General features: G+C 45.2%; 1 protein-coding gene across 2 annotated transcripts in view; it reads left to right on the top strand.

Annotated features, from left to right (window-relative positions):
• Positions 1-27,247, top strand: part of CDYL2 (chromodomain Y like 2) — a 163,463-nt gene that overhangs the window by 112,802 nt on the left and 23,414 nt on the right. The window contains exons 1-2 of one of the 2 annotated variants that reach the window (XM_074314532.1): positions 11,726-11,941; positions 22,034-22,251. In XM_074314532.1, the coding sequence (XP_074170633.1) occupies positions 11,875-11,941; positions 22,034-22,251 (285 nt within the window). In that variant the 5' untranslated portion in view covers positions 11,726-11,874. Of the gene's footprint in view, positions 1-11,725; positions 11,942-22,033; positions 22,252-27,247 lie in introns of those variants that run through there. The other variant, XM_019711013.2, reaches the window with a different exon arrangement.

The following is a 27,247-nucleotide window of genomic DNA, read 5'->3' on the forward strand; positions in this document are numbered from 1 at the left end:
CGGGGGTACGTGGGGGAGGGGGGCGGCGGCAAAGCACTGATGCTCCAGCCAAGTCCTGAAATGGGGTGAAAATTCCCCACTGCACTTGAAGACACCCAAGGCGGTGGTAACCACAGCTCCTCCTGTTAGGGCACCTCAAAGTCCTGACCCTCCAGAACCCAAGACTCAATGTCCCCAGAGGACCAGTGCTTTTCTGGGGCAGCATGCACCTTGCAGATCCATTGCTTTCAATCGCTTTAGGCCTTCAGCAGTATAGCCCGGAGAAGTGGGGTCTGGTCCTCCTCAGACCCAGTCTGGACTTGAATTCTCCAAACCCATCTGTAAGCTGGAGCCCCTTGCCCCTCATCTATCGCTAACACACATGATCTGGCTCCATTTCTGTGTTAGATCCTAAATGCTGCCCTGTCCCCAACCTGTGCTAATTCTTTTGGTTTGCACCTACCTTCTTATTCCATCCTGGAAGTAACACAGCAAAGGTGGTAGAATTCCTCCCTCTTATTAAGTCCCAAAGACAAAATCAAGGACAGAGGAGGCAGTGACCCAGGTAGGTAATTCAAGCTCCCAAACCTGACATTTCTCCAATAGTCAGATTGCTCCCTGACTGAATCCTTTGTGGCCGAGTCGGGTCTTCCAGGTGAAGTGTCCATACCCATTAGGGGCACTTGCTCATTTCTCGGATACCTGTGTGTGTACATGGTGGCATTTTTCTCTTTAGCTGCTAGAACCCCAAGCCTTGGGATGTCAGGAAATCCTGCATGGGTGGAAAACCTGTGCCCAACAGAGTAGGGTCATCCGATGCCCTGGATGGAACCAGAGTATGTGTGGGAATAGGGGTGCCGGGACGGGCTGGGAGAGACCCCAGAGGGATGAGGTGATGTAGGCATCTAACCGCACATTAGAGTGATGCTGTGTCTGAGTTCCGAGTGCTCTGAGCATGCCCCACTGGGGAGAGCGTCATGTCTTTAGGGACGCTCGCCGGAGAATCTGAGCAATCTGCTTTGAGGTTCCTCTTTCTCCAGAGAGGAATTTCACCCAGAGAGGATTTATTTAGCAGTCTTTGCCCCAGATTGATGCACGTTTCTGTCTGGGGATCTCTGATGCTAACACGACTCTGCCTGCTAACATGTAAACACTGTTTGTTTTAAAAATTCATCTCTCCAGGAGGAGTGGGCTTGTATAAATGAGGCTTGGCACAAACATTCATGTTTGACTTTCCTGTGACAGCTGCTGGCAGTAGAGGAATTCCCTGTCTTGGAAAGGGTGGCTGGTGAGGGGAGCTCCTGAGGCTCCTCTCAGGAGGGCCGGCGGAGGGAACCTGGGCATGATTCCTGGCTGGTAGCGGCCCCCTGCCCTGCTTAAATTGTGGCCGCCTCAAGAGTGAGAGGAAAAGCATAAGGGAGATGGTTTGCTGACTTGAGCTGCCAGATTGCAGCGTGAAGGAGAGAAGCCAGACTTGTGGAGAAGTCTAGATGAGGGTACATCCCTCATTCCGTGCAACTTTCCAAAGTGGGGCATAGCTGCTAGCCTCTTGCTCTCCATCCTTGGGCCTTGTCGGTGGTCTGATGATGGCGCATGCTACCCCACATCAGGGAAAATAGTCAAGACAGAGCCTGCTGGGATCAGTGGTGACCTTGCCAACTTCCAGCTTCGCTCCAGAGTGCTTCTCCAGACCGTTCTCATCTCTGATCTCTTGTTGGCCTCATTTTTCCCCGTGTTGAATGTCCTGTACTCCACTTGGGCCCATGCCTGGATAGAGAGGAGGAAGCTGCCCACCTCTATTGTGTTCTGTTTTGGGTGTTCCCAAAGGGCCCTTTGCTTAATCACATCCCATAGTATTGGTGTCCTTGAGATTCCCCTCTGAGGTTAAGGCAGTGGTTCTCAGATTGTGCGTGTGTAAGATTACGTGGTACCTTGTTAGAAATGCAGGTCCCATAGAGTCTGATTCACTACGTCTGGGGTGGAGCCCAGAAGACGAGTTTTTAACAAGCACCCCGGGTGACCCTAATGCATTTGGAGACATGCATGGTGGCAATATGGGGTGGCGATTAAGGTTCACATCAGGTGTCAGTTTAAATTAATTCAATACTTATATATTTTTTGAGCATTTCCTAAGTTTAGTCACCATGCTAGCTGCTTGGAGTAGAGTAATAAAAAGATAGGTAAGGACTTACAATTCTGAAACTTATAATCTATGCTCCAGTAAGTTCAGAGTGGAGCTCTGTAGGTCAGTGTTGAGAAAATGAGGCCAGCTCATTGGAAGAAGTAACACATATGTTATGTACATGGCATGCCTTTGCTGTACCTGCATTGACCTCTTCTGGGGGTCAGTGATCAATGGGGTGACCAATGCCCCAACCATTGCCAGCCTTTAACATTCTAGTTAGAACTAGCTTACTATTCAGGTCTTGGGGTAACTGCGGAGAGGAAAAGACTGTGAATCCTTGCCAAAGAGAGAGAGAGAAAGAAATAAAGTTGTTTATAGTTTTTTGACAAGACCCAAGACAGAGGGCATTTTGTGGTTCCAGAACTTTCCAGCAGGTGTAGGGGTCAGAGGTGTAGTCAAGCAAAACATGGCTCCACTTATGTTTTCAACACGAGGGAAGTCTTTATGAGGCCAGTATCCACGCCCATGGGGAACCCTGAATGTTCCCCTCTTCCCCGTCTCCTTAAGCCCCCTTCCCTGGTCACATCCACCAAGGGATCCAGTTTCCAGTGGCACAAGAGTGGCAAGGGTTTCAGCACGGAGGAAGGATCATTTTTTGCCTGGCAGAAGGTGGATGGGGAGATCCTGGCTATGCTTCCCCAGCATTTGTTTTGGGGGTGGGCTGTTGCTTTTTATATGCTTTTAGCTTCTCTTTGGTGGATTAAATTTCTGCATACAGAAAAGCAACTTATGTAACACGTTACTCATTTACTGATGATTTCCCTGATCTGTGCTGTGGGAACAAGTGCTAAATCAGGGCTCCGGCGGGTGGGGTTTTGGTTTCAGGACTGCATCTCCACCAGCAATGTTTGTGAAGTGTATGCAGCGACTCAGTACGCGCTCTTGATTCCGAGTCTTCTTCCGTAATGACAAATGGCTCTGTGGTCCGGGACCATCTGCCTCAGTATTCCTTAGGGAGCTTGTTAAAAATGGGCTCCACCCCAGTCAAATGAGTGGGGATCTCAGGGGATAGGGTGTAGGTTATGCGTTTTAAATGCTGAATTTTAATGGCCATGGGTGTGTATGTCCAGTATTTCCCATGGAAGCATTTGGTTGTACGCATTGGTTTATAGATCAATTTGTGACAGATCCAAAGTTATTCCTTGGATTTTAAGGGGTTGTGTGATTTGGTCCTTCAAAGGTTTAAAATCTGACAATTTCTCCTCCTTGCTGATACACTTTCTACTGTACCAGGTGTCTCTCTCTCTCTCTCTCTCTCTCTCTCTCTCTCTCTCTCTTCTAAAACAGACTGATTTCATCTGTGCGGAAAAGCTGTTGGGTTAGCTTAAACCTCTCATGGTCTGGCCCAGGAGAACTGGTTAGTGGTCTTGTCTAAATAGGCCAAAGCATCAACACATTACAGGCTCAGATGAGCCCTGAACCTGTGGAAACATCCCAGCATATCCCGGCACAACATATCGATGCCCAGCATTCTCTGAATTTCCATGAAGCCAGCGAGTTTCCACTGTTGATGCCCCATGTTCACATTTCTTTGAATTTTGAGATCTTTTTCCTTGCGTCCTGATGACTTGTCTGTGTGTCGCCCAGGCACTGCATCTCAGATACTGCTTGATTCAGTGTTTTCGGAATTGTTCCTATCGTCGAATGAGTCATTTTCACACAAACATGCAACATTTGCTGTTTTCTCTCCATTGATCTTTTAAAATCCTCTCAGCTTTCACTTCTATAATGTTTGTTTATCTCTTTCTACTCACTGTTTCAACATGATTATCGTTTTTTCCCCTTTATTGGACAGAATGGAGTAACCATGTTTTAAAATCACTTTAGAACTGAGCACAGGCACGGGAAATGCCTGTGACTTTAAAGAACTGAGGTCTTTCAAACATGAAGCCAGTATCAGAATCCCCTGGAGGGTGGGTTCAAAACATAGATTGCTAAAATTGAAAACAAACACATAAACAACAACAACAAAAAACCCCACACAGATTGCTGCGCCAATCCCGAGTTTCTGATTCAGTAAGTGTGGAGGAGAGTCCGAGAATCTGCATTTCTAGCAAGTTCCCAGATGCTGTGACTGGTCCAGAGACCTACTTTCAGAACCACTGCTCTAGACAAATAAGTACCAAGACGGTTAAGACAAAAATGACAGATGGTGGTTGAGAATCCCAGTTGGTGGTATTAGGGGAGATTTGAAGCACCTTCAGTCTAGACCTTGAGTCTGCATTCACGAGAATTTATAAGTTGAAAATTTATGAAATGAAAATTTGTAAATTGAAAGTTTGAGATTATGGGAACTTCCCAGCGATGAGGCCTTGGAGTTTCCACAGTACTTTTTGGGATCCTCATAGCAGTCCTGAATGGTAGCTGGTGAGATGTTCCTTTTATAGAGGAAGAAGCGGAGGCTGTAAGTGCCCAGCATGGGACAAGGAGAGACAGCCAGGCAATTGCACTCCAGAGCCGGCCCCTAGGTCACTGCCCAGCTGGTTCCAGGCAGTACAGGGCAGTTCGTAAACCCTGATCCCTGACACACATATGCCCTGAGTGGGGGCTGGGAAGAGCTGGTGGGGCAGGAGCCACTTCTTGGACCCTTTTTCTTATTCATGGAAGGATATACTCCTTCCAAGCCCGAGATACAATGACTAACTCCGTTCCATTCAGTTTGAAAACCCGGATAAAACGGTCAATCTCCTAGAAAAATGCCACTTAACAGACTCAAGGATGACTGGAAAACCTGAATAGAATAATAATCATTAACAAAAAGCATTAAAGCAGCCACTACAAACCTCTCAGAGAAAGCAGGGGAAGAAGGCACACAAGGCCTGGACGGTTTTATCGTCAAGTCTACCATATAGTCTAGAACAGATAATCCCTCTCCTATCCAAATGGTTGCAGAGAACAGAAAAAGAGAAAACACTCCCAGCTCCTTTGGTGAGGCCAGTATAACCTGGATTTCCAAACCAGACAGGAAAGGAGGAGCAAGGAAAATTACAGGTCAGTTTCACTTAAGGATAGAGTCATTAAAGGCCTGACTAACCCTCCTGGGCTTGTTATAATCCCCTCAATGCTCCCTCAGAACTGCGATTGTGCCAGAAACTTCTCACTCCATGCCCTGTGTGTGACCCCAGTTCATGATCTTTAGAATCACTACTGCTTCTGGAGATGCCCAGCTTGTCCCCAGAAGAGGCCTAGGGGAAGTGGGCTCAGGACAGCCCACGTATCTTGGGTGTCATGGGCCGCGGCCCCAAGCCACCTAGTAAAACACCGAAAGTCCATGGAGGGTGTCCACTCTGCGGCCTCTTGTTAACGCAGGTGTCCGGTTCCCTGGTTACAGCTGTTCTTTTCACACATTTTACGCACCCACTCCCAAGCCAACAGACTTTGACCAACCTTTTTGTTTTTCAAAAGGGGTTCACTTTCCAAACCAATAACAACAACAAAAACCTCAGTAAGGGGTTCTTATGTTTTGTCTTTAAAGCGAGGCAAGTAAGTGACTTGTACTAATGAATGAACTTAAAACCCTTTTATGTGGTAACGTAAAAGAATGGTCCAACTTGGCCACTACTTCTGAGTGGAAAGTGACAGACTGTGATGGAAAATCTGACTGTAAACTTGACCCATGGCAAATCCAAGGGGGGAATCGACTCTCCTTGTTGGATCCCCGATCCTGGATTTGATTTTGGCATACGGAAGAGGCTGATGGAATCTCTACCGCGGTCAAGATTCGGAAGTGTACTAATGACTTTCCCTGTCTGCCCAGAAATTGTTTTCCTCTGTCTCTACCTCAAAAAAGGCCTTAGAAACTGTTTCAAAGTTGCCATTTATCAGTGGTGAACTAAAAGTGGGGAGGGGAGTGGAAGGCCTCCCCGCCACCCCACAAGCAGTAAGGAGGTACATTGTTTGCAGAGGTCTCAAAACAATAAAATCAGTTTGCCCACGTCGGTGAACGCCTCACTGGGGAAAACCCCCAGGCCCACAACTTGGCCCCTGTGAATTAAGGCCAGTCTTAATTCATGAGGATGATAATGGTGGTGCTGAGCCCCTTCTGGAGGCAAAGCCTCGCTCTTTGTGTCTGACTTCCTGGATATCGCTTAATCCCCTCAGTAGTTCTCAGACTTAGCAACTTAACAACATAGCAACACAACAAGGTTAGCTACAAATGGCCTTGCTTCCAGGTGGGGAAACTGAGACTCAGAGAGGCAGACACCGAGTGCCTCGGGGAGGAGTTGGGGCATGGTGCCAGCTGAAGCTGTCAGCGGTCTTGTTTCCTTTTCCTAAAGGAAAAAAAGGCACTTCAAGGATTTAGGCAAACCAGCAAACCTTTCCCTGGGTCCTGAGAAAGTTCTGACCAGCACCCCTGGGCCTTCCTTTCAAACATTTTCATTGGTTCCAAAGATTCTGACTTGGTGTTCCAGGGAGGTGGACCCGCTGGTCCTGAGTGATTTTCCTCTGGTCCTTGGATGAAACACACACACACACACACACACACACACACACACACACACACACGAATCCAAGGCCGCAACTGAGAAGGTGGCATCCGAATAGACGCTGGAGGTTGTGAGAACATCTTGTTTTAAACTTAAAAGTCTGTCTGTGTCAGTCGTGTGGATCTGCTTCCCCCTTTTAGCGGCCCAGGTTTTGTGTGTGTGCAGATAAACTGTCATCTCTCTGATAGACATTTAGGCTGCTTCCAAAGATACACACTCTTGCCAGCCCTGGCTATGGCCATGCGTTGTCATGCTTTCCCAACCTCTGCTGTTTTGATTTTAGTTTACAGCCGAGGGTGAGCATTATCTTATGTTCCTTCCACTTGCGTTTCTTTCCCTGGGAGTGGCCCAAGCACAGTCATGCCAAGTGTAGCAGGAGTTGACACTCAGTATGGTGGGTGGACAAGGGCATTCGGCCACATCGCATCAGGCAAATTGCTTAGCCTCTCTGCGCCAAATTCTTCATTCATAAGCTGCAGCTATAATCATACTCATGGGGTTAGGGAAATGAATAAGTGAATTCATTCATAGAAAGCCCTTCAAATATTACCTGGCATACGGTACACATTTGATAAATACTAGCTGTTGTTATTTCAATCCTTTACCCATTTTTCTAATGGGGTCTTGTTGTTCCTATTTGTTTTTTTAGAGCACTTTACATATTGTACATTAATTTTTTGTTACATACGTTAACTCAGCCAGTACTCATCGAGTGACTGAATGGTTAGACAAATCATTGCGATACCGTATACCATGATGGAGATACACAGGAGGTCCTGAGGGAGTTATGGGCAAAGGCACCTAAGCCAGCTTGGGAAGGGAGTTCGGAGAGGGCTTCCTGGAGGAGGTGGTATGCAAGCAGAGTCAGATAGCATGAACCAGAATGAATGGGGTGGTGGGAAGTGATGACAGCATGCACAGGGGCAGAGAGCCACGGTCAGCGTATGGGTGCACGATACCACATCACAAAGAATATGGGAGCCCAACCCATGCAGCTCCACCTTGCAGGGGAAACCGAGCTCTAGGGAATTCCCTGTGCTCTCAGCACGAGCTTAAGAACCAGATAGATGGAGCCTGAAGTAGGAGGGTGTTTTGGGATTCTTTCTGGAAGGGGCGAGGAAGTCCTTATGCAGTCCACGCTTTCCAGGCCTGCAAAACCTCCCTGCTCTGGCCTGCCTCACACTCTTCCCCACACCATCTCTCTGTGTTCTGCATGTGTGTTCCCTCCCCGCCAGCCCTCATGTGAGTAGTTACTCTCTCCTCATCCTTCATGGCTCGCTTCGGCAGCAAGTGCCCCATGGAAACCTTCCCTGACTCCCCTCATAGGTCAGCTTCCAGTCTGGTTTGCACACGGAGCACCGTGTTTCTTCACTGACAGCACTCACCTCAGTTTGTAGTGGTCACAACCTGATCACTTGAATAATGTCTGCCTCCTTCACTAGATTGCAAACTCCATGAGGGAAGAGATGGTCTCTGTCTGCTCACAGTTGTATCTCCAGCATCAAATAATGCCGGGCATCTAGTAGGTGCTTAAGAAATAGCTGCCGAAGGAGGGAGTGAATGAATGAACGGACAAAAGAGAGAGCAAGGAGCTTTTCCTGCCTGAAGATGTGGGCCCTGAGGCCCCACTGGGAATCCTCCTCACATTTGTCCAATCCTCCCATCGCTCTCGTCTCAGCATCACCCTCCCACCTCGCGTTGTCTTGTATTCTCACGTTGCGCTCCCTGCTCTGGGTAGCATGTCATGGAGAGCTAATGTTTTGTCAGGGCTCTTAATAGCAGCTGAAGGATTCCCTTTCTCTTGTCTTGTCTGACAGTTGTTTTCACCATCTGCCATGATCGCCCGACTTGCTAGGCTTCTCCTCCCTTAATATTCACACAGTTTCCCCGGCTCTTAATTAAATGCCGGGGCTCATCCTCCCACCCCGCCCTCCATCGAGGGTATTGCGGATCCTTTTCAGCCGAATGCGTTTCATTTTGAGTGGCATTTTCTGTAGTCCTCCGCTATGGAAGAGGAAATGCAATGGACTCCTGAATAGTCCCAGTTACAGGAAGGATTTTGAGATTTCTCCTTTAAACTTGCTGTGAACTTTGGAGTCAGCATGGTGAGGAAGAAACTGGAAAGAGCAAGTGTGGGCTTTGGAGACAGAGCCTGTGCGTTCAAGTGCCCACTCTGCCTCTTGCTGAGTTGGTGAGTCTAGCAAGTCTCACGCCCTTTGGAGCCCCGGTTTTCACCTGTGTCCTAGGGGAATAACAGTACCTACCACACAGGATTAAATGATGGCTCCCGACTCACAGCCAGTGCCGAGTGAATGTTCATGTCTCTTCTTCCCCTTCCTTAGACCCTCTCGCTTTACTAAAAGGCATGATTTCTTACCCTGCCACCATACTCCCTGTTGCTTTCTCATCGACTGGCTCTAGGATATTAATTTTCATTCTGCTTGTGTAAGACAGCAAGGTGAATTCAGGAGGCCTCCTTTCCAGGAAGCAGATTGGCTGACCCTGTCACTTCCGTCCTCAATAGCAGTCAGTCTTGAGTCTTCTGCTCACCATCTTGATGACAGTGCCATTGAGGAGGAGGTTCCCATCTCCAAGCTTGTTCTTTCCTTTCTTTCTGCCTGGTGGCTTTTCCCACCTTTGGCCCCCGTTCTCGGTTCTCTCCCAGTTCTCCACATTGAGAATAGTGGATCTGTGCTGAGTTCCTGGGGTTTAGCTAAGACGTCCCCTTGCTGGCCTGGCTTGCCACCAGTGACCCCTCATATCACTTGGTGGTGAAAGAGAAACAACTCGCCACAGGTTGACTGAGCACCGGTGTGTGCCAGGCATGGTGTTTGGTGCTGAGGCTACCATGTGTAAGTGATGGTTGCTGTCCTCGCCCAGCTCACACTCTTGTGGGAAACCAGGAAGGAGCCACATGTCACAGCCCACCATGATGTTCCTACAGAAATGTGGAACCCACTGGAATGAGGAGGTTAGAGAGAGGACTTCCAGGTGGAGTGGCATCTCGTCTGAGACCTGAAGGATACACAGAGTTTGCTCAGGCAAAGAAGAAAAGGAAAATGTTCTAGACAGTAGGAGCTGTACTTTATTAAGAAGATTTATAGAAAATATATAACATCTACCTCCAACATCTTCAATAAACTACGCTTATGATTTCTTCATCAAACATTTAGTGACTGCTATAAACCAGCTATGTACCTAGGAGTGGCTCACTATGTGCTTTATCCTGGAAATATATTGATGAATAAGACAAGATGCTTACAATTTAGGGAAGAAAGAAAATAAATAGGGAAAAGACAAACTAACAATTTCCATGTCATGTCAAAATAGCTGACATTTATCGTTTTAGCTCATGCTATGAGCATACCCTGTTCTGAGCATGGTAACTCAGTTAATCCTAGGAGGTAGGGTCTCTTTCTCTCCCCATTTTACAGACAAGGAAGCTAAGGTATACGGAGGCAGATAACCTGCCTATGCTGTGATCTATGCATCGGTCGGTGGCTATTCGAGGATTCAGATCTAGTGGGTCTAGCTCCAGGCCCATATTCTTAACAGGGGCTGTCATCTGGGTATGCAGAAGAGAGCTACCTCCTAGTTGGAACCTGCTTTTTTTCCTTAGCTTTTTGAGATCATTATTTTCCTACAATTCAGTGACAGATTTTCCTTTGTACCCACTGTGTGCTGGGAACTGAGAATATAGTTTCCTCTTTCAAAGAACTTGAAGCTAATTAAACTAATTAGGGGATCAGGTGGTCCCAAGTGACCAGCTGCAAAGCTGAGTGTGCTGAGAACTCAGGAAGGGCCTGGACAGGCCGCCTCGGGGGCCCCAGGGGTGGGCTGTTCCCGTGCGCTTGGGGAGAGAGAGACAGCTCCCTGCAAGAGAAGCATTTCAGGTGGCCTTGAGGATTTGATGTGTGAAGGTAAACAGAAATGGCATTTTGGGCCAAAGGGACAGCTGAAGCAATGGTCCAAAAGCAAGAAAGTGCAGAGAGTTTTAGAGAACCTCAAACAGTCCTGGAAATTAGGGTGTTTAAGGGGCAGGAATGGGGGTTCAGGTTGGAAAATAGGATGAGGCCAGAGGGTAGCATTTGTGAGCAGAGGAAGATGAGAAAGTGACTTTTCAATGGGGTGGCTTTATACACTGAAGACCCTAAGGGATCTTCCTCTGTGGGTCAGAATTCTGGTCTAATAATGCTTTGAGGGTCGGCATGGCCTTGGAGGGTTTTAATACAGAAGGCATAATTTCACCTGTGGTAAAAGGTCTTTTTAATCATGTTCTTTTGCATTTTTAATACACGCTCTGCTCTGCTGTTTAGACATCTGACAATAAGCATTGTAAAATGTATGGTCATCACCCTTAGCAATTCTCAGTAATCTTGAAACCTAAGCTTTCTTGAAATTCACACGGTGTGGATTTTCTTAGGAGGCCTAATTCTATAACATGCCACATGACGGCTAACATGGCTAAGTAAGATGTTTAGAGATCTACCTGTACATTTGAGCTTTGCTGTTGACTCCAGTTCCAATATGAGGGATTCTATATGTGGTGACAGTTAAGGTCTGGGACGATGAGCAGTCCTGAAGTAGTGGTACCAGTACCGAGGTCAGGTGCAGGTTAGGCACTGTGAATTCTCTTGACGTGAGTGGGTGGCATGATCGGGGTTTTTTTCAACATCAGCACACCCTATCTCCTCACCTCTAAAGATCCTGACCACTCCTGTGCTACTGTTGACATAAGCTGTTCCCATCTGCTGAATCTGATGGCAGTACCTCATTCCTTATGATGTGCAAAGGGTCTTGACACATGAACTTCGTACCCTTGCACTTCCCCTCTTACACTCTCTGAACGGCCCACCACGCTTTAGGTATCTTTGGTGAGTCAACCACAGACCAGGAAATGGTTCTCAGGCACAAGAACTATCACTTTCTCTTCTAAGAACTGCAGCTGGAAAACTCTAAACCCGCAGTCAACAAAGTGATGGTTTTACTCAACTGAGGAACCAATGCGTCTCCTCTTTTGCTTTTTTAAAGCATACCCAACCCTTCACCACAGTTTGCAACAGACCGGACTCCAGTGTGAATCGCCCTCAGGGTGGTCCCAGCCCTCCGCTCTGTCTATGGATGTATCTGCTTCCCAAGACAGTGCCCATGCCTGGAATGCTGGGGAGAATAGACGGGAAGGGAAACGCCTGGCACGTGGTCTTTTTCTGGGGCTAGCGGCAGATGCAGCTCGCTTTCCTTATCCTGCTTTCCGGCTTCACACCCTCACGTTCCCTCTTTCGGTCAGGCGGTAAGTCCTTCATTATGCATCTAGCATTTGTTTATCGGCTCATTCACTTATTCAGCAATGATTAAGCCCCTTCTGTGTGCTGGGCTGTACTGTTTTGGAAGACGTAGGAATGACTAACGTAGCCCTTGCCTTTAAGAATCTGTCTGAGGGTGAGGAGGGAGTCAGACATATAAGAAAAGGTATGTGAGGCTTTGCAAGGTATGCAAGATAATTTTCCTACAGAATGATTACCTGCACTGTCAGGTATGGGAGCGACCAGCCACAGGTGGTGAAAACTAGATTTAAACTAATTGAAATTAAACTTTAAAAATTTCAACAGTCATACGTGGCTACTGTGTTGGGCAGTGCAGATAAAGAACACGTCCATCGTTGCAGGGTGTCCTGTTGGGCAGCACTGAATCAGACTGTAAGCTTTTGAGGGCAGGCTCCATACCTGTTTCTGCCCGTCAGCATATCCCAGGGGCCAGGCATGTTGTAGACGCTCACTAATTACATGGTGAATGGATGGAGGAAGGTGCAGTAAAGGCTGTGAAAAAAAGGAGGATGTACAGCCACGAGAAGAGGGATGAGCTGCTCTGGAAGTATTCCTAAGCAGGTGACAGGGGAACCGCAGTACAAGGGATAAAGGGGCTTTTACCAGATGGACAAGAGAAGAAGGGTGTTCTAGGAGAGAGAAAGACTCGGGTATTGCAGCTTCCTTCAGTGTTCTGATGCCTACAGTAACACCACAGGTGTTACTATTTTCTTCGCAAGGGAAGAAAACTTCACAGCACTCACACGGTGTTCTCTCCCCCGGTGTCTAGGAGAGGTGAGATCTCGCTCGGCTGTTGTGAGGCAGAAGGGCCAGGTGTGATATAAGGACAAGTCATCTAGGTATGAGATCAAACTGATTTCAGAAAACCAGTGTTTTCATGCACAGGGCTAGTACAAAGGTTTGGAAGTCTGACTGACACATTGAGAAATAAATATGGAATGCACCCCAACATTGGGAGTGTTAATTACAGGGTTGGCACGTGGTATGATGAGGTTGCTCCATTAGTTTCCTCCATTTGTTATTCACTCATTTATTCACTTCATGAACACACTGTTGAGCAGTTTCTGTCTTCCAGGCACTGTGCTCAGTCCCGCAGACACAAAGGTGAATAACTCTCAGGCTTGTCCCCAAAGAGCCCACAGTCTGGTGGGGGCATCAAGCAGGTGTAGAGACGATAATAATGCAGAATAATGATCATTATGTGACACTGGGACCAGGTGTAGTGCCCGAATTTTTTTTTTTCTGCTTTTTCAGCAAATCCTGGGCTCTTAGGAAGAAAAGCAGAACATCCCCCAGATTGTTCTGGGCAGGTGAGTCTCGCTCCTAGTCCAGCTGCCCATGATAATCAGAGAAAGACTGTAGAAGTGTGGAACCAGCAGGATAACGCATCCCCCAAGTGGGGATGGTATCCTTTGGTGATGTCTAAGCATTTCCTTCCTTCCCCCCTGTCCAGAGGAAGCCTGGCACTCTTCTGTGCCTGGGGTTTGACATGTTCTTAGTGGAGTACATGGGCACAGACCCTGGGACCTGTGTTGAGTGGCCGTGTTTCCTGAAAACTGAAGCTGCGTGGCAGAAGTGTTCTGTGGTCTACCCCTCTCATCTATCCAGCCTGCTGGGTGTCCTTCAGCACTTTACCTTCCATCCTCCTAGACAGCTGACCCCTAGTCCCCTGGCAGCTTCCCCTTCTCTTTCAGATAACAGGTTTTGTTTCTGTTTCTCTCGTGTCTTTTACAAACTCCAGTGCATTTTCTGATACACCTTTTCTTGCTGCACTGAAAACTATGCACCATTTCTTGACACTTTTGGAGTCATTCTGCCATTTCTTGGTGAGTTGGGCAGGTTTCCTTCTCCCATTGGCTGAATTGAGATGCCTTTTTCTGTCTTTAAGAGTCTCTCCTTAAGGGAATCTTTAATACACCTGGATCCTGTATTTTTTTGTCTAATCTGATTATCTCTGTCTCTTAATATATGAGTTTAATCTGTTCAGATTGATGTGATTATTAATATATTTGGATTTTTTCTCCTATTTTTTATATTTTCTTTTTATAATTCTGTTTCTCTGCTCTTCTCCCATCCCCATCCCCTGACCTTTTCATGCTTTTTTAATTGAATTGATACATTGTCTATATTCCCTCTCGCTGGGTTGGTTTGGAATCTGGCTATAGACTATATTTGTATTCTTAAATTTTAGCATACATACTTAACTATACTTTTTTTCTCTCTAACAAATATGATGTCCTCCTATTGAAGCAAGGAGGACCCTCCTATAGCAAGGAGGGCCCTACTTGGCTTTAATTTCTCACTGGACATCTTGTTTTTATTTTGTCTACCCAATGCTGTCAAACACCGAACATTATTTTCATTATTTTTGCAGCCAGTAATTATATTTACTAAATTTGTAAAAATCAACTTTGTTTCTTTTATCTTGTCTTCCTATGAATTAACCTTTTGATTTGTGAAATTTCCCTTTATAATTATTTTACAGCCTGTGTTTGATAAACTCTCATAGTGTTGGGGTGTTTGAAAATGTCCATTTACTTTGGCCTTTAAATGCTGTTTTAGCTGGGTATAAAATTCTTTGTTGACAGTTATTTTCTCTCAGCCTTTTGATGGTAGTCATTTTTTTAGGCATCTGTAACTGCTTTTGCTGTTAGCCTGTCATTTGTTTTCAATAATGTGATTTTCCTCTCTGTGCTATATTTTAAGATCTTTTATTTTGCATGGCATCAGCTTTATTATCATTTGTCTTTTATCCTGCTTCATACTCAGAGTACTCTTTCAAACTAAAAACTTGTGTTTTTTTAAGTTCTGGAAAACATTAATCTATTATCTCTTCAAATATTCCTTTCCTAGAATTATGGAATTTTGATTTGATTCTTATTTGCAGAATATTCATATTTTTTGAAGATACATTTAACTTTTTGTTTGAAGTAATTTCAAATTTACAGAAACTGTAAAGACCCCCTTTGCAGATTTACTAGTTTTTAACATTTTTGCCATGTTTGCTTTCTCTTTGTGTGTGTGTGTGTGTGTGTGTCTGTGTGTACATGAGTATGTAAATATTGACTCACATACATATGCCCTCATAACATATACAAATGATTAAACAAATTATTCTTTTTTCTGAACCATTTATGTGTAGTCTGCTTGCATCATGCCTTTACCCCTTAGTATTCAGTGTGGGTATTTTCTAAGAAAAAGGATATTCTCTTAAGTCAACACAGTACAGTTATGAACATCAAGGAATTTAGCATTGATGAATACTTTTATTTATTCTGTGGTCCATATTCCTATTTTCTCTCTTATCTCAATAATGACCTTTAGATATTTTTTTCCTCCACTATAGAATTCAGTCCAGAATCCCGAGATGACTTTAGTTGTCATGTCTCTTTAGTCTCCTTCAATCTGGAACAATTTCTCAATCTTCCATTGTCTATAATGACACTGACATTTTTGAAGACTACAAGTCAGTTATTTTAGAGTGTTCCTCACATTGGGTTTGTCTGATGTTTCCTCAAGATCAGATTTAAGTTATTTATCTCCACTGAAATACTTGATATGATATTGTTTCTTCTCCCTACCTACCCATCATCTATCTGTCTGTCTGTCTGTATGTCTTTCTGTCATCTCTATCTTTTGTCAGTGTAGACTTGAAGATTCTTATTTTATGCAACAGTTTATAATCCATTTACTGCCCTTACTTATTTTGATTTTCAAATTGTACCACTTTGCATATTACCAACAATTTAGAGAATGCCCAACTCCCCACATCCTCTCTAGCAGAGTATACTTTCAAGATTTTGAATTTCTGCCAAGTTGATGGGTAAAAAATGGTATCTCAGTATAGTTTAATTTTTATTTTATTATGAGTTTTAATTTGCACTGAGTGAAGTTGAAATCTTTTCTTATGTTCAAGTGCTATTTCTGTGTAAAATTTGAGATGTCTGTTCATAGCTTCTTTCCATTGTTTTGGAGGACATTTTGGTCTTCTTGTCTTCAGTGTTTACATTTTTTAAAATTATTTTTTAATTCTTTAATTTTTTTTTATAGTTCAGGGTTTTTGTCTTTTATCTGTGACATGTGATTTTTTTCCCTAATTGTCATTTGCTCTGTCATTAGTGCTTACCTTACCCCCATTCTTGTTTCCTGTCTGCTTTTATTTGAGAATCTATTGCTTATTTTTAATGAATGTTTTCCTTGTACCTCTCACTTTGAGCATTCTAGACATTCCATTTTAAAGTCCTTGTCAGATTGTTTCATGATACTCATTTTATTTGGAGTAATTCATGTCACAAGTGTTGATTTTATTGGCTAGATTTCTAAGCATTAGATATCTTCGTGTTTTGGAATTTTGGTGTACAGGCTCATTTCAAGAAGGAAGTTTTTGTTTTGTTTTCCTTTGCTTTCTCTCCCTCCCTCTCTCTCTAGTAGTTTGTGTTTGCCTCCACCTGGCCCAGAGCTCCCAAAAAAGCCTTAGCCTTGGGCAGCACTTGGGTTTGTTACTGTTCTGCCTTCATGGAGGAGTCTCATGCCATCCCCTGGTATCAGGCTGTGGGCCTGGGTCCTGTCTCCCATCTTGCATGGGAGATTTGGTCTCTGCTGCCCTTGTGTGTACTTCCTGCCCACCACTCTGGCTCACAGCCCCTCTGACTGCTTTGTGTTGATGCTCTGCCTCTCACACACACAGACGAGGATCTTGTTTGTGAGCCCAGCATTTCTCTGCATGTTTGGAGCAGAGGAGCTGTGTCAAAGTGTGATTTTATGGATCCTTCTTAATGGCAAATGCTCCTTTGTATTCCAAAGGAAGGAAGGCGAGAAAGTTTGAAGGGAATAGAAGGAAGGAAACTAGCATGATGGGAGTTTCATGTGTTCCGGAAATATAGCACAAATCATTTCCTTTTCTTCACAACAATCCTCTGAAGCAGGAATATGGTTTCTCCCATTCCACATGCGGAAAGTAGGGGCACAGAGTGAGTAGTGAGCTGCCCAGTCTTGCAGCCCATGCGAGGGAGTGTGGAGGTCTGAACGCTGCGCTGTCATTGGGTTTCACTCTGACTGCTGGGTTCAGCAGGGTGGTGAGTCCAGTCTGCCTGGAATGCTCCATTTTGGCCTCGGGCTTAGTGGGCGGGTGTGGGTTTGGGAGCAGGCAAGTCATCGTGATGAGGACTCATGAGTTAAATTCCTCTGTTTTGAAATGACTTGCTATCCTTCACCTAACATTTATGAAGTGCCTAGGATGAGCCGGGCACTTGCTAATCCCATATCAGGTCTTTAATTAAAATAGCTCAAAACAACCCTGAAAAGCAGGTACTGTTGAGCCCAGCTAATAATCAAGGAGACTGACGCTCAAGAGCTCATGTGACTCCCTAGCTTCTCCCAATTAACAAACGCAGGGTTGGGATTTTTATAACTGTCTGGCTGTAAAGTCCTCAACTTCCATTCTTCTGGCGTGTTCTGTTTCCCATGGCGTCTTCCCTGTAAGCTTGTCACAGTCTTTTGGGGGGTATGATGCCCCAGAAGGAGAGACCTTGAGGGAAGCTCAGTGTGAGTTTAGTCTGATGGGCTCGGGGGTGGGGGTGGGGGACTTTGCTCCGTGTCTCCTAAAACACAGGACCCATTTTAGCCACTTACAATCAAAAGCAGGATGTAATGCAAATGGAAGTGATATGAATTCAGTCCCTAAGGAGTCTCTCTTCCCTTCCTTGGTCAGGAGATGGTGCATCTTCCAAGTCACCATTGGAGACCCTATCCCAGCATCCTGATAGAGATAAAGCCTTTGAATTCACAGAGTTCCCTCTCCCTGTTATTCTTTATCATGTCAGCCTGTGGTTTTCCCCTCTGTAATTATGTTAGGTATTAGTTTACTTGCTTACTTTCCATCTCCCCCACCCCAACCAAGCTCCATGAGGGCAAGGACCTTATTTCTCTTTTTGTTGCATTTCCGTCATCTAGTATGATAGCTAGCCCATAGGAGGTGATAAATAGATTTTGAATGAATGTATGAATCTAATGAGAGACAGCTGGCTTCAGTCTGGCTCTACCATTCAAAACCTTTGTGGCTTCCAGCAAGTTATTCACTTTTCCTTATCTGCAAAATGGACTCACAATGGCAGTTTCACAGGACTGTTGAGAAATTTAGAGACAATATGTAGAGCTGCTCAAAACTGGTAACCCTCACGTCCTCCTCCTCAGTATAATTGTTAATGAGCACCTTGATGCTGTTGGGGGGGGGCAGGGGGATTTCATTCAGATCTTCCCCACCCTGAAAGCACTGATGTACCAGCGCCTTGAGCTTCTGACTTCTCCCCGGGCGAGAGCCAGTGTCCGCTGAGAGCAGCTTCCGCAATGCACTAACCTCTGCCGGCAGGACCGCGGCACGGATTTACCTGGGCTGCTGCAGACACCGTGGCCAGCTCCAATTAGGAAGCCCTTCCGAGGAGGTTTTGAGGTTAACCCTGAAGAAACAGTTCCCTTTACACGAGTCTTTTAATTAAATGCTCCTGCTTACTTTCCGGAGTTCAGTGAATCACTTTATCTGCATTGTGGTGTTTGACAAAGCCCCGTTGCTTTGAGTAATGGAAAAGGATGAGATGAGGAGGCTTGGAAGCGGTCGGATGGTGTGGGCATTGTGCCTCTGTGCCCCTTCGTGGCTGAGTGTTCACCGGCGTGGGCCCCTGGCAGGCGGGATGAGGGGCCCAGTGAAGCAGTTCCTGGTCCCTGCCTTGGGCTTGGTTCTTGAGAGTCCAAGACCTCCATTGCTAGTTAAGGACCTGAGTCCACCCAGAGGTGGACCCAAGGCTCCAGAGGCCGAGGAACAGTTCCAGGTGTATGGTATTCTGCTGAGCTGCATTGTGTGGGACAGTTGACGCTGCCCTCAGAACACTTACAGTGTTGTTGGAGAGACAGGATTCACGCAGTAAATATTACAGGAATACCTTTGTGCTGAGCCAGGCTGTAATGATTGCAAAGCGAGTAAGAGCCACCAGGGACTCTTTAGTTACTATATCCTGGGTCCTTCAAACATGTTATGCCATCTGATCCTCATAAGCTGCTCTCTGACGATTCACAACCAGGGCAGGTCCACTCTGTCCACATAATAATTTTCCCAAGGAGGGTGGGGGCGCGTGCCAGGCTTGGCCTCAGGGGACCAGCTTCAGGTTGGGATGCAGCATTTCAGTCTCCATAGTGATTTCTTTCCCTTCCCTACCAAAAACAAAAGGAAAGATTCTGACAACGCTTAGCCAGTAGTTAGTCCTTCTCTGTGTTTCCCTGTACCCTCCCACATCACTGCAGCTTAGGGTGGGCCTCTTGGAGATGCCGCTCCATCCTGCACGGGGTGGGGGGGCAGTCACATCCCCCTTCTCCCCCCCCCCGACCTCCCCAGCAGAAATGCTGAGCTCAGCAAGATTTTCAGACTTTCATCAGCCTTCTAGCACAGGGCTTGGGGAAGCCTGCTCACACCTAGGCGAATCCCTGGGTAGTCGGGCCCTAGTTCTCAAACCCTAGTCTCTGCAGCAGTGGCCGCAGACTGGGGCGGGCCCAGCAGGCTGGTTGTTCACAGTTCTCCAGGGGACCCTGATGCATGCTCCAGCATAGGAACCACTGGGCCAGGTTCTCAGACCTGCCTGCCTGTCAGAATCGCCGGGGAAGTGTGCTGTGTTTTTAAAGAGTTATTATTCACTTGATTTTCAAGTGTAGTCTTTACAGTCAACTTCACTGTTTGAACCGGTTTCAATTTACAGAGCAAAGGGGAAGATGATACCCACACTCAGCTAGCTGCTCCTATCGTTGGTATCTCACATTGGTATGGTACATTTGTTACAGTGAGGAGCCAGAATCGACATGTTGTTATGACCTGAAGTCCAGACGGTACTCAGGTTTCCTTGGTTTTAATCTAACGCCCGTTCCGGAATCCCATCCAGGACCCCACGTTACACTTAGTCCTCATGTCTCCTTTGGTCCCTCTGTGACATTTCTCAGACTTTCCCGATTTTTGATGACCTTCACAGTTTTGAACTGTACTCATTAGGCATCCTGTTGAATGCCTTATCAATTTGGATTTGTTTTATGTTGGCGCTCATAATGAGGGCTTTTGAGAGGACGACCCCAGAGTGAAGTGCCCTTCTGACATCATAATCAAGGGCGCATGCCATCACCATGACTTACCACTGTTGAGGTTGACCTTGCTCACCTGGCTGAGGGGGTTTTGGCTTCTCCATTTGCCCTAGTCAGGGTTCACTACTGTCACGTTACTCTCCCACATGCCCCCGACTTTCCACATTGTGCTTTCTTTGGAAGGAAGTCACTATGTGTAGGCCACATGTAGAGAGTGGGAGTTACGCTTCATCTCCCTGAGGGCAGTGTCTGCATAACCTGGAATTCTTGTGCATGGGAGAATTGTCTCTTCTCTCCCATTTATTCTGTACTTGTTTGTATCAGTATGGCCTCAGGGATCTTTATTTTATGCTTTCAGTTATAATGCAATACTACTCTATTTTGTTGCTCAGACTGTTCCACCCTTTTCCATCGGGACCTCTTACAGTTGGCTCGTGTGTCCTTTTGACATACCCCCATCATTGTGAAGGTTATTTAAAAATTTGGTTTAGTACTTCCTTTCTTTCAGCCACTTCAAGCTTATCTGATATGTGTCCTACCCCAGTCCTAGAATCAGCCATTTCTCCAGGAAGCTCTGGTTCCTTTTATTGAGAATGGTATCAGAAACCAAATCTGGGCCCTAGGGGTGCTCCCTTCTATTGGGATGTCATTGATTCTGGACCCTTTCAGCTGACAGAACAAGGAAACACACACATATATACTAACCTCTATATATACAGTCATCTACAACTATCTCTGTATGGAACCTTCTGTATCTGTATTAAACTAAACATGAGTTCAAATGAATGTCTTGAACTCTAATCCGTTATCACATGGCTCAGTCTAGCCTCCTCCCTTGCTTATCTGTAAATGCTCACTCCAACAGTGAGAAACCATGTTGCTACCCTCTGCCGTGCACTTAATTGTGCAATTCCAGCATATGCGTATTTTGGTATTGATATTCTTAACTTGTACCTGCCTCTATGGGAATCAACTTTATCAACTGGAATATGGTGCTTCTGTACAGGTTGTTTTGCCTGGACAAAATAAAAGTTTCTTAGGTCAGCACCTTCCCCCTCTCCCCTTCAGTGAGCTTGTTCATACATTTGTAATAATGCAGTTAGATGCTTTTATCACATGCTGCATTCCATCCTTGGATTCCCCCTGTTTCTTCAAATTTTTTTTAAGTTTACGTACTTTTAAGGTACACTATCTATGCTGTAAAGTTCTTTGGGATTCAAGAAATGCTTAATTTCTCATATTCACCTTTATAGTATCATATAGAATAGTTTCGTTGTCCTAAAAAGTTTCCCTGTGCTTCCCTTCTTCCACCTTCCTCTTAACTTCACCTGAACCCTGGCAACCACTGATCTTTTTACTGTTTCTATACTTTTGCCTTTTCGGGAATGTTATATAACTGGGATCATGCAATGGGTAACCTTTTCAGACTAGCTTTTTTCACTTAGCAATATGCATTTAAGATTCTTTCATGTGTTATCGTGACTTGATAACTAACTTCTTTTTATCGCTGAATAATATTCCATTGTATGAATGGATCACAGTTTGTTTATCCATTCACCTACTAAAGGATATATCGGTTGCTTCCAATTTTTGGTGGTTATGAATAAAGCTGCAGGGTGTGTGTGTGTGTGTGTGTGTGTCCATACATTTTAAAAGCAGCATTTCCTTTTTCCTGAAGGTGTTCCAGCAGAAGCTGGGTGCTTCCAGGCAGACACGTGGGAGAGGGAATCAAGGATCACATGGGGCCTTTCCCAGAGAGTCCTGTCTGTCCTCTTCTGAATTTGGACATATTAGAAACTAAGGCCCAGACCTTTTACCACCCAGATTGGAGAGTTGCGTGGGGGTCCCAGCATTCCTGACCCTTCCAGTGAAAATCTGAACATTCGCTGCAAAGTGTTTCTGTCTTGGTTTGGTTTCTCACTTGGTTTATCTGATTTTGGAAGGCTCTGCTCTGACCAACGGAGGATTAAACATGCACAGCACGGTGAAGAGGAAGCTAGAAGCCGAGAAGGACTATGTCTTTGACAAGAGGCTCAGATACAGCGTCCGCCAGAACGAAAGCAACTGTCGGTTTCGGGACATTGTCGTGCGGAAGGAAGAGGGTTTCACACACATCCTGCTGTCCAGTCAGACCTCAGACAACAATGCGCTGACCCCCGAGGTAAGGGGGCAAAGACTGGAGGGGAGGGTCAGTCTGGGGAGGGCCTCTCATTCATCAGACTGGGGCACTGGCTTTCTCCTTCTTTCATCAGGGAGCTGATGAAAGTAGTCAACACACACACAAACACGCACACCTACAGGACACAATTCGCTAATCACTTTACATACGTTATCCATTTGATCGTTATGCCCAGGTAACGCTATTGTCTCATTTTACAGATGAAGACCCTGGTAAACAGATTCAGTCAACCGGTCAGGGTCATAGACTTCGTCAGGGGTGGGCCCCAGAATCCAATCACGTCTTGGGATTTTCCAGCTAGGCTACAATAAACATGTCCAATGTCTTTGTTTTTGATGGAATTATATTTACTCCACTCACTTACACTTTTTATTGAGATATAATTCACACACCATAAATTTCACCTTTTTAAAATATACAATTCAGTGATTTTTAGTATATTCACAAAGTTGTGCAACTATCACCACTAATTCCAGAACATTTTCATTGCCCCAAAGTAAACTCTATACCCATGAGCAGTCACTCCTGTTCTCCCTCCCCACCCAGCACCTGGCAACCACTAGCCTATTTTCTGTCTCTTTGGATTTGCCTATTCTGGATGCTTCATATAAATGGAATCATACATTATGTGGTCTTCTGTGGCTGGCTTCTTTCACTTAGTATGATGATTTCAAGGTTCATCCTTGTTGTAGCAGGTGTCAGTCAGTGCTTCATTCCTTTTCATTGTGAGGATATGTCGTATTTTGTCAATTAGTTCTTCAGGTGATAGAGATTTGGGTTGGTTCCACTTTGGCTATTATGGATAATATTGCTACAAACATTTGTGTACAAGTTTTTGTGTGAACATATATTCTTAGTTTCCTTGGATATACTTGTATTCCTAATTGTGGACTTACTGGGTCATAAGGTAACTCTATATTTAACTGTTTGAGGAACTGCCAGACTATTTTCCACTGGGGCTGTACCGTGTTGCATTCCCACCAGCAGTGTATGAGGCTTCTGTTTTCTCCACATCCTCACCAACACTTGTTATTATATCTTTTTTATTATAGTCATTTTAGTGGGTGGGAGGTGGTATCTCATTATGATTTTGATTTGTCCTTTCCTGATTACTAATGATATTGACCATCTTTTCATGTGCTTATTGGCCATTTGTTTATCTTCTTTGGAGAAATGTCTATTTCAGTCCTTTACCTGTCTTTAAAATTGGGGTGTGTTTTTTACTGTTGAGTTTTTAGTGTTCTTTATATATTCTGGATACTATACCCTTATGAGATATATGATTAGAAACACTTCCTTTCATTCTATGCATTGTCCTTTTGCTTTCTAGATAATGTCCTTTGATGTCCAATTTTAAAAATTTTAATGAAGTCCTGTTTATCTTTTTTCTACATTTTTGCTTTTTAAATGCTAATCATACTGATGTCTTAGGTGAATAGAATAGGGAAACAGTGAATACTAAATGCAATTCGCTAGATAATGTCATTCAAAATATGGAGTCCTTGGGAGGTCAGTGAAATCATTTCTTTTCTAAAGAGTTTCTTGATGGTGCTAATGTAGGAAACACTCATCCCAGCAGTCCTCTCCAACTCAGCCGACCTGGGGCAGGGTGGCATTTTTCCCATTTCATCCCACCAGTACCCTTCTGATGTAGGGTTATTATGATCCACATCTTCACAGATGGGAAAACAAGCTTAGAGAACTTAACAGGCCTGGGGTCACATAGCTTCGCCGAATGTAAGCTTCAGGAAGTGAGGGCTGTTCCATTGTTGCCTGCCATTTTGTTTCTCCCACTCAGCCCAGTGTCTGGCCCACTGAAGACAGTTCACTCTAAACCCTCCTTTTCCTGTCCCTGCAGTATCCTGCACTCTGCTATCCATCATAGCAATGAAGACCACAGAGCTGTTTGGAGGGGAGGAGTGGCCGCCCACCAGACTGGGATTGGTAGGATGGCCTGGCATTGCCCAATGTATCCAGTACACTTGGGGAGGCCCAGGAAGTTGGGTGGGGTGGGAGGTGCTGTGTCCTTGAACTTGTAATCACATGTCTTATCATGATGATTTACATAGACTATAGCTCTTTTATGGGATTGTGGGTGTGACAGTCAGGAACGCTGCCAACCTGCAAGGGGAGAGGTGTGGCTAAAGCCTGTGCAGTTCGTAGGGCTGGTGGTTGTTTGTTGCCCCTCTTCAAAGCATGGTGTTCGGGCGTCTCTCCCTCCTCTGCCTACAGGAACCACCGTGGGAGTCTCTGCTGTGCAGACCTCTGTGTAGGATTCAGAGACATCAGAGCCTGTGGTTTACCCCAAAGGCTGCTCTTCACATGTTTATACACGTGGAAACCTTGTTATTTTGAGCTCATCGCGAAACAAATACATGAGGCCAATTCTTGGGGTTTTTTTCTGTCACTACTTTTTAAAAGCCTGCTTTAAAAAGACACAGCATTTTCCTTCGATGAAGTGAATAAATATGAAGGCTTCTAGTTCATTCTGTCTCTCTGGAGCAGCTTTGTATGTTAACTGTTGCCCACTCATCATGGAAAATGTGTTGCATCCAACTGATTTAAGGTGTATAAGTTCTTACCTCCTGAGATGTGGTCTTGGTTAATTAGAGGTCCACTTCTAATTGGCGTCTGTTTGTAACAGAACAGGAGAAAAGTGGGGAAAAAATATTCATCTGGTGTTTTCAGCTGTCTCAATAACCAAAGTGGATTGACTATATGGATAAGCCAGCTAACTTGGTAAAGTAGCCCCAAAAGAACGATCCGACTAAAATGAAGAGGTGGTGTGAGTGGAGGAATACAGATTTTGGAATCCAGCACACCTGGGTTTAAATCCTGCCTCCCCCAGCTGACCACTTCTGTTACCTTAGGAAGTTACTTTGTCTTTCTGAGTTTTCTCATTTATAGAAATTATACAACATCTTGCTTGTGGGATTAGAGCTACTGTCTGCAGAGAGGCTCACAGCATACCTGGCACAAAGCAGGTGTTCAATACATGTTCCTGTCACTGTTAAGATGAAACAGAAGCGATTAAATGGTCACCAGCAGACTCAGTCTTGCTCATACATGGAGGCACTGGAAAGGGGCCATCTTCACGGTCAGAACTGAATTGCTTTTTCTAGTTGGATAGGTGACATTGGCCTTATAGGCAGGAACTCATACATTACTGGGTTTGCTAGCTAGATTCTGAGGCTAGCGGGTACGTTGTATTATTTCTCCTGTCTGGGATAGAGCAAAGAACCAGGAGAATAACAAAAATGCCCCTTAAGGAAAGAGCCAGCAAAATAGATAGCCCAAAGTCTTGGTGATTCAAAGCTCATTCACTTATCCATAAGGAGAGGACTCCAAACCCTCACTCAGCGCCCAGTTGTCTGCAGTGCTCCCAGCTTCAGCAGCTCACCATCCATGGGCGCACACTACACGTGCAGAGGCCATACCTCCCACATGCTCGGTCAGACCCCCCATATCTGCTCCATCCCCAAGGCCTCAACTTTAGTTCTTGAAAAGCTCTCCACTGTGTTTCCTTCTCTCTAGTTCCATAATAATCCTTATAGTCCAAACTACTAGGCTATTTTTTTCTGGACTATTGTAATAATCTGCTAACAAGTCTGCCCACTTTAGTGTTTCCTACCCTGTAATCCAGAACCAAGTCTCCAAAAGCCAGGCAGAGAGATCTGCTGGAACTGCAAATCTGATCAAGTTTCTCTCTCTCTCTCTCTCTCTCTCTCTCTCTCTCTCTCTCTCTCTCTCTCTCTCTCTCTCTCTCCAAGTATGTCAGTGGGTCCTGATCACTGTAGTTTTATCACATACCACTCTTCTTCTTCTGTACTCCAGTCACCTTCACTTTCTTTCATGCTTGCAGCTGCCCCAGGGCCTTTGTACATGCCTGTCTTTCTGACCAAAGCAACCTTCCTTTTCTCCTTGCTTAGCTGACCCTCGCTCTTCATTTGGATCTCAGCTCAACCACCACTTCCACAGGAGGAGAGTCTTCCCTCACCTCCCTGATCAGGTCATGTATCTCATACGCTTTCCTACTGGAACTTATCTCCCCACTGGAACTTATCACAATTGTCAGTGTACATACATGGATTTGTGTGGTAGTTTATTAAATGTCTGATTCCCCCATTAGACTATAAACTTATTGAGGAGGTGAATACCGTGCCATTCGCTCAATTTAATAAACATTTATTAAATTCTATAATGTACACATTTCTGGACTAGGTGTTACAAGGGTTATTCAGATGAGTAGAATACTATTTTAGCTCTTTAGGGATTGTATTAGTTATCTGTTACTGTATAACCAATTGCCCTAAACTTAGCTTCTCAAAACAACAAACATTTATTATCTCAGTTTCTGTAGATCAGGAATTCAGTCATAGCTCAGCGGGATGCTTCTGGCTCAGGGTCCTTGATAAGCCTGCAGTCAAGGTGTTGGCTGGGTCTGCAGCCTCCACTGAAGGCTCAATGGGGGAGGATCCACTTCCAACCTTGCCCAGTGTCTGCTCGCAGGTCTCAGGTCCTCACTGGCCAGAGACATCAGTTCCTTGTCACGTGGCTACTCCCCAAGGGCTATGGAGTAGTCTCTCCTGAGGGCTACCCATGACATGGCCACTCGCTTCCCCCAGATGGAGAGCTCCAAGAAAGCGAGATAGCTAAAGAAGACAGTCAAGACAAGCTATTGTCTTTTTGTAGTCTACTCTCCTCTTCAGAGGGACTTCCCATTACTTTGCCTTATTCTTGTGGTTAGAAGTGAATCACTAAGTCGAGTCTACACTCAAGGGGAGGGGATTTCACAGGGCATGCATTCCAGAGGAAGGAATCATAGAGGGTCATCTAAGAGGCTGCCTGTCACAGATTTAAATCAGATAAGAGGCAGGATAAGGGAGTTTGTCAGAAGTGTCAGAGTAGGGACTTAAGATAGTTGGGGTATCCGGAGAAGGAAGAGTTTGCATTTAGTGAGGGATCTTTGGGAAGGCCT

The sequence above is a fragment of the Rhinolophus sinicus genome, linkage group LG11, assembly GCF_036562045.2.
Source record: "Rhinolophus sinicus isolate RSC01 linkage group LG11, ASM3656204v1, whole genome shotgun sequence".
Lineage (NCBI taxonomy): Eukaryota > Metazoa > Chordata > Mammalia > Chiroptera > Rhinolophidae > Rhinolophus > Rhinolophus sinicus.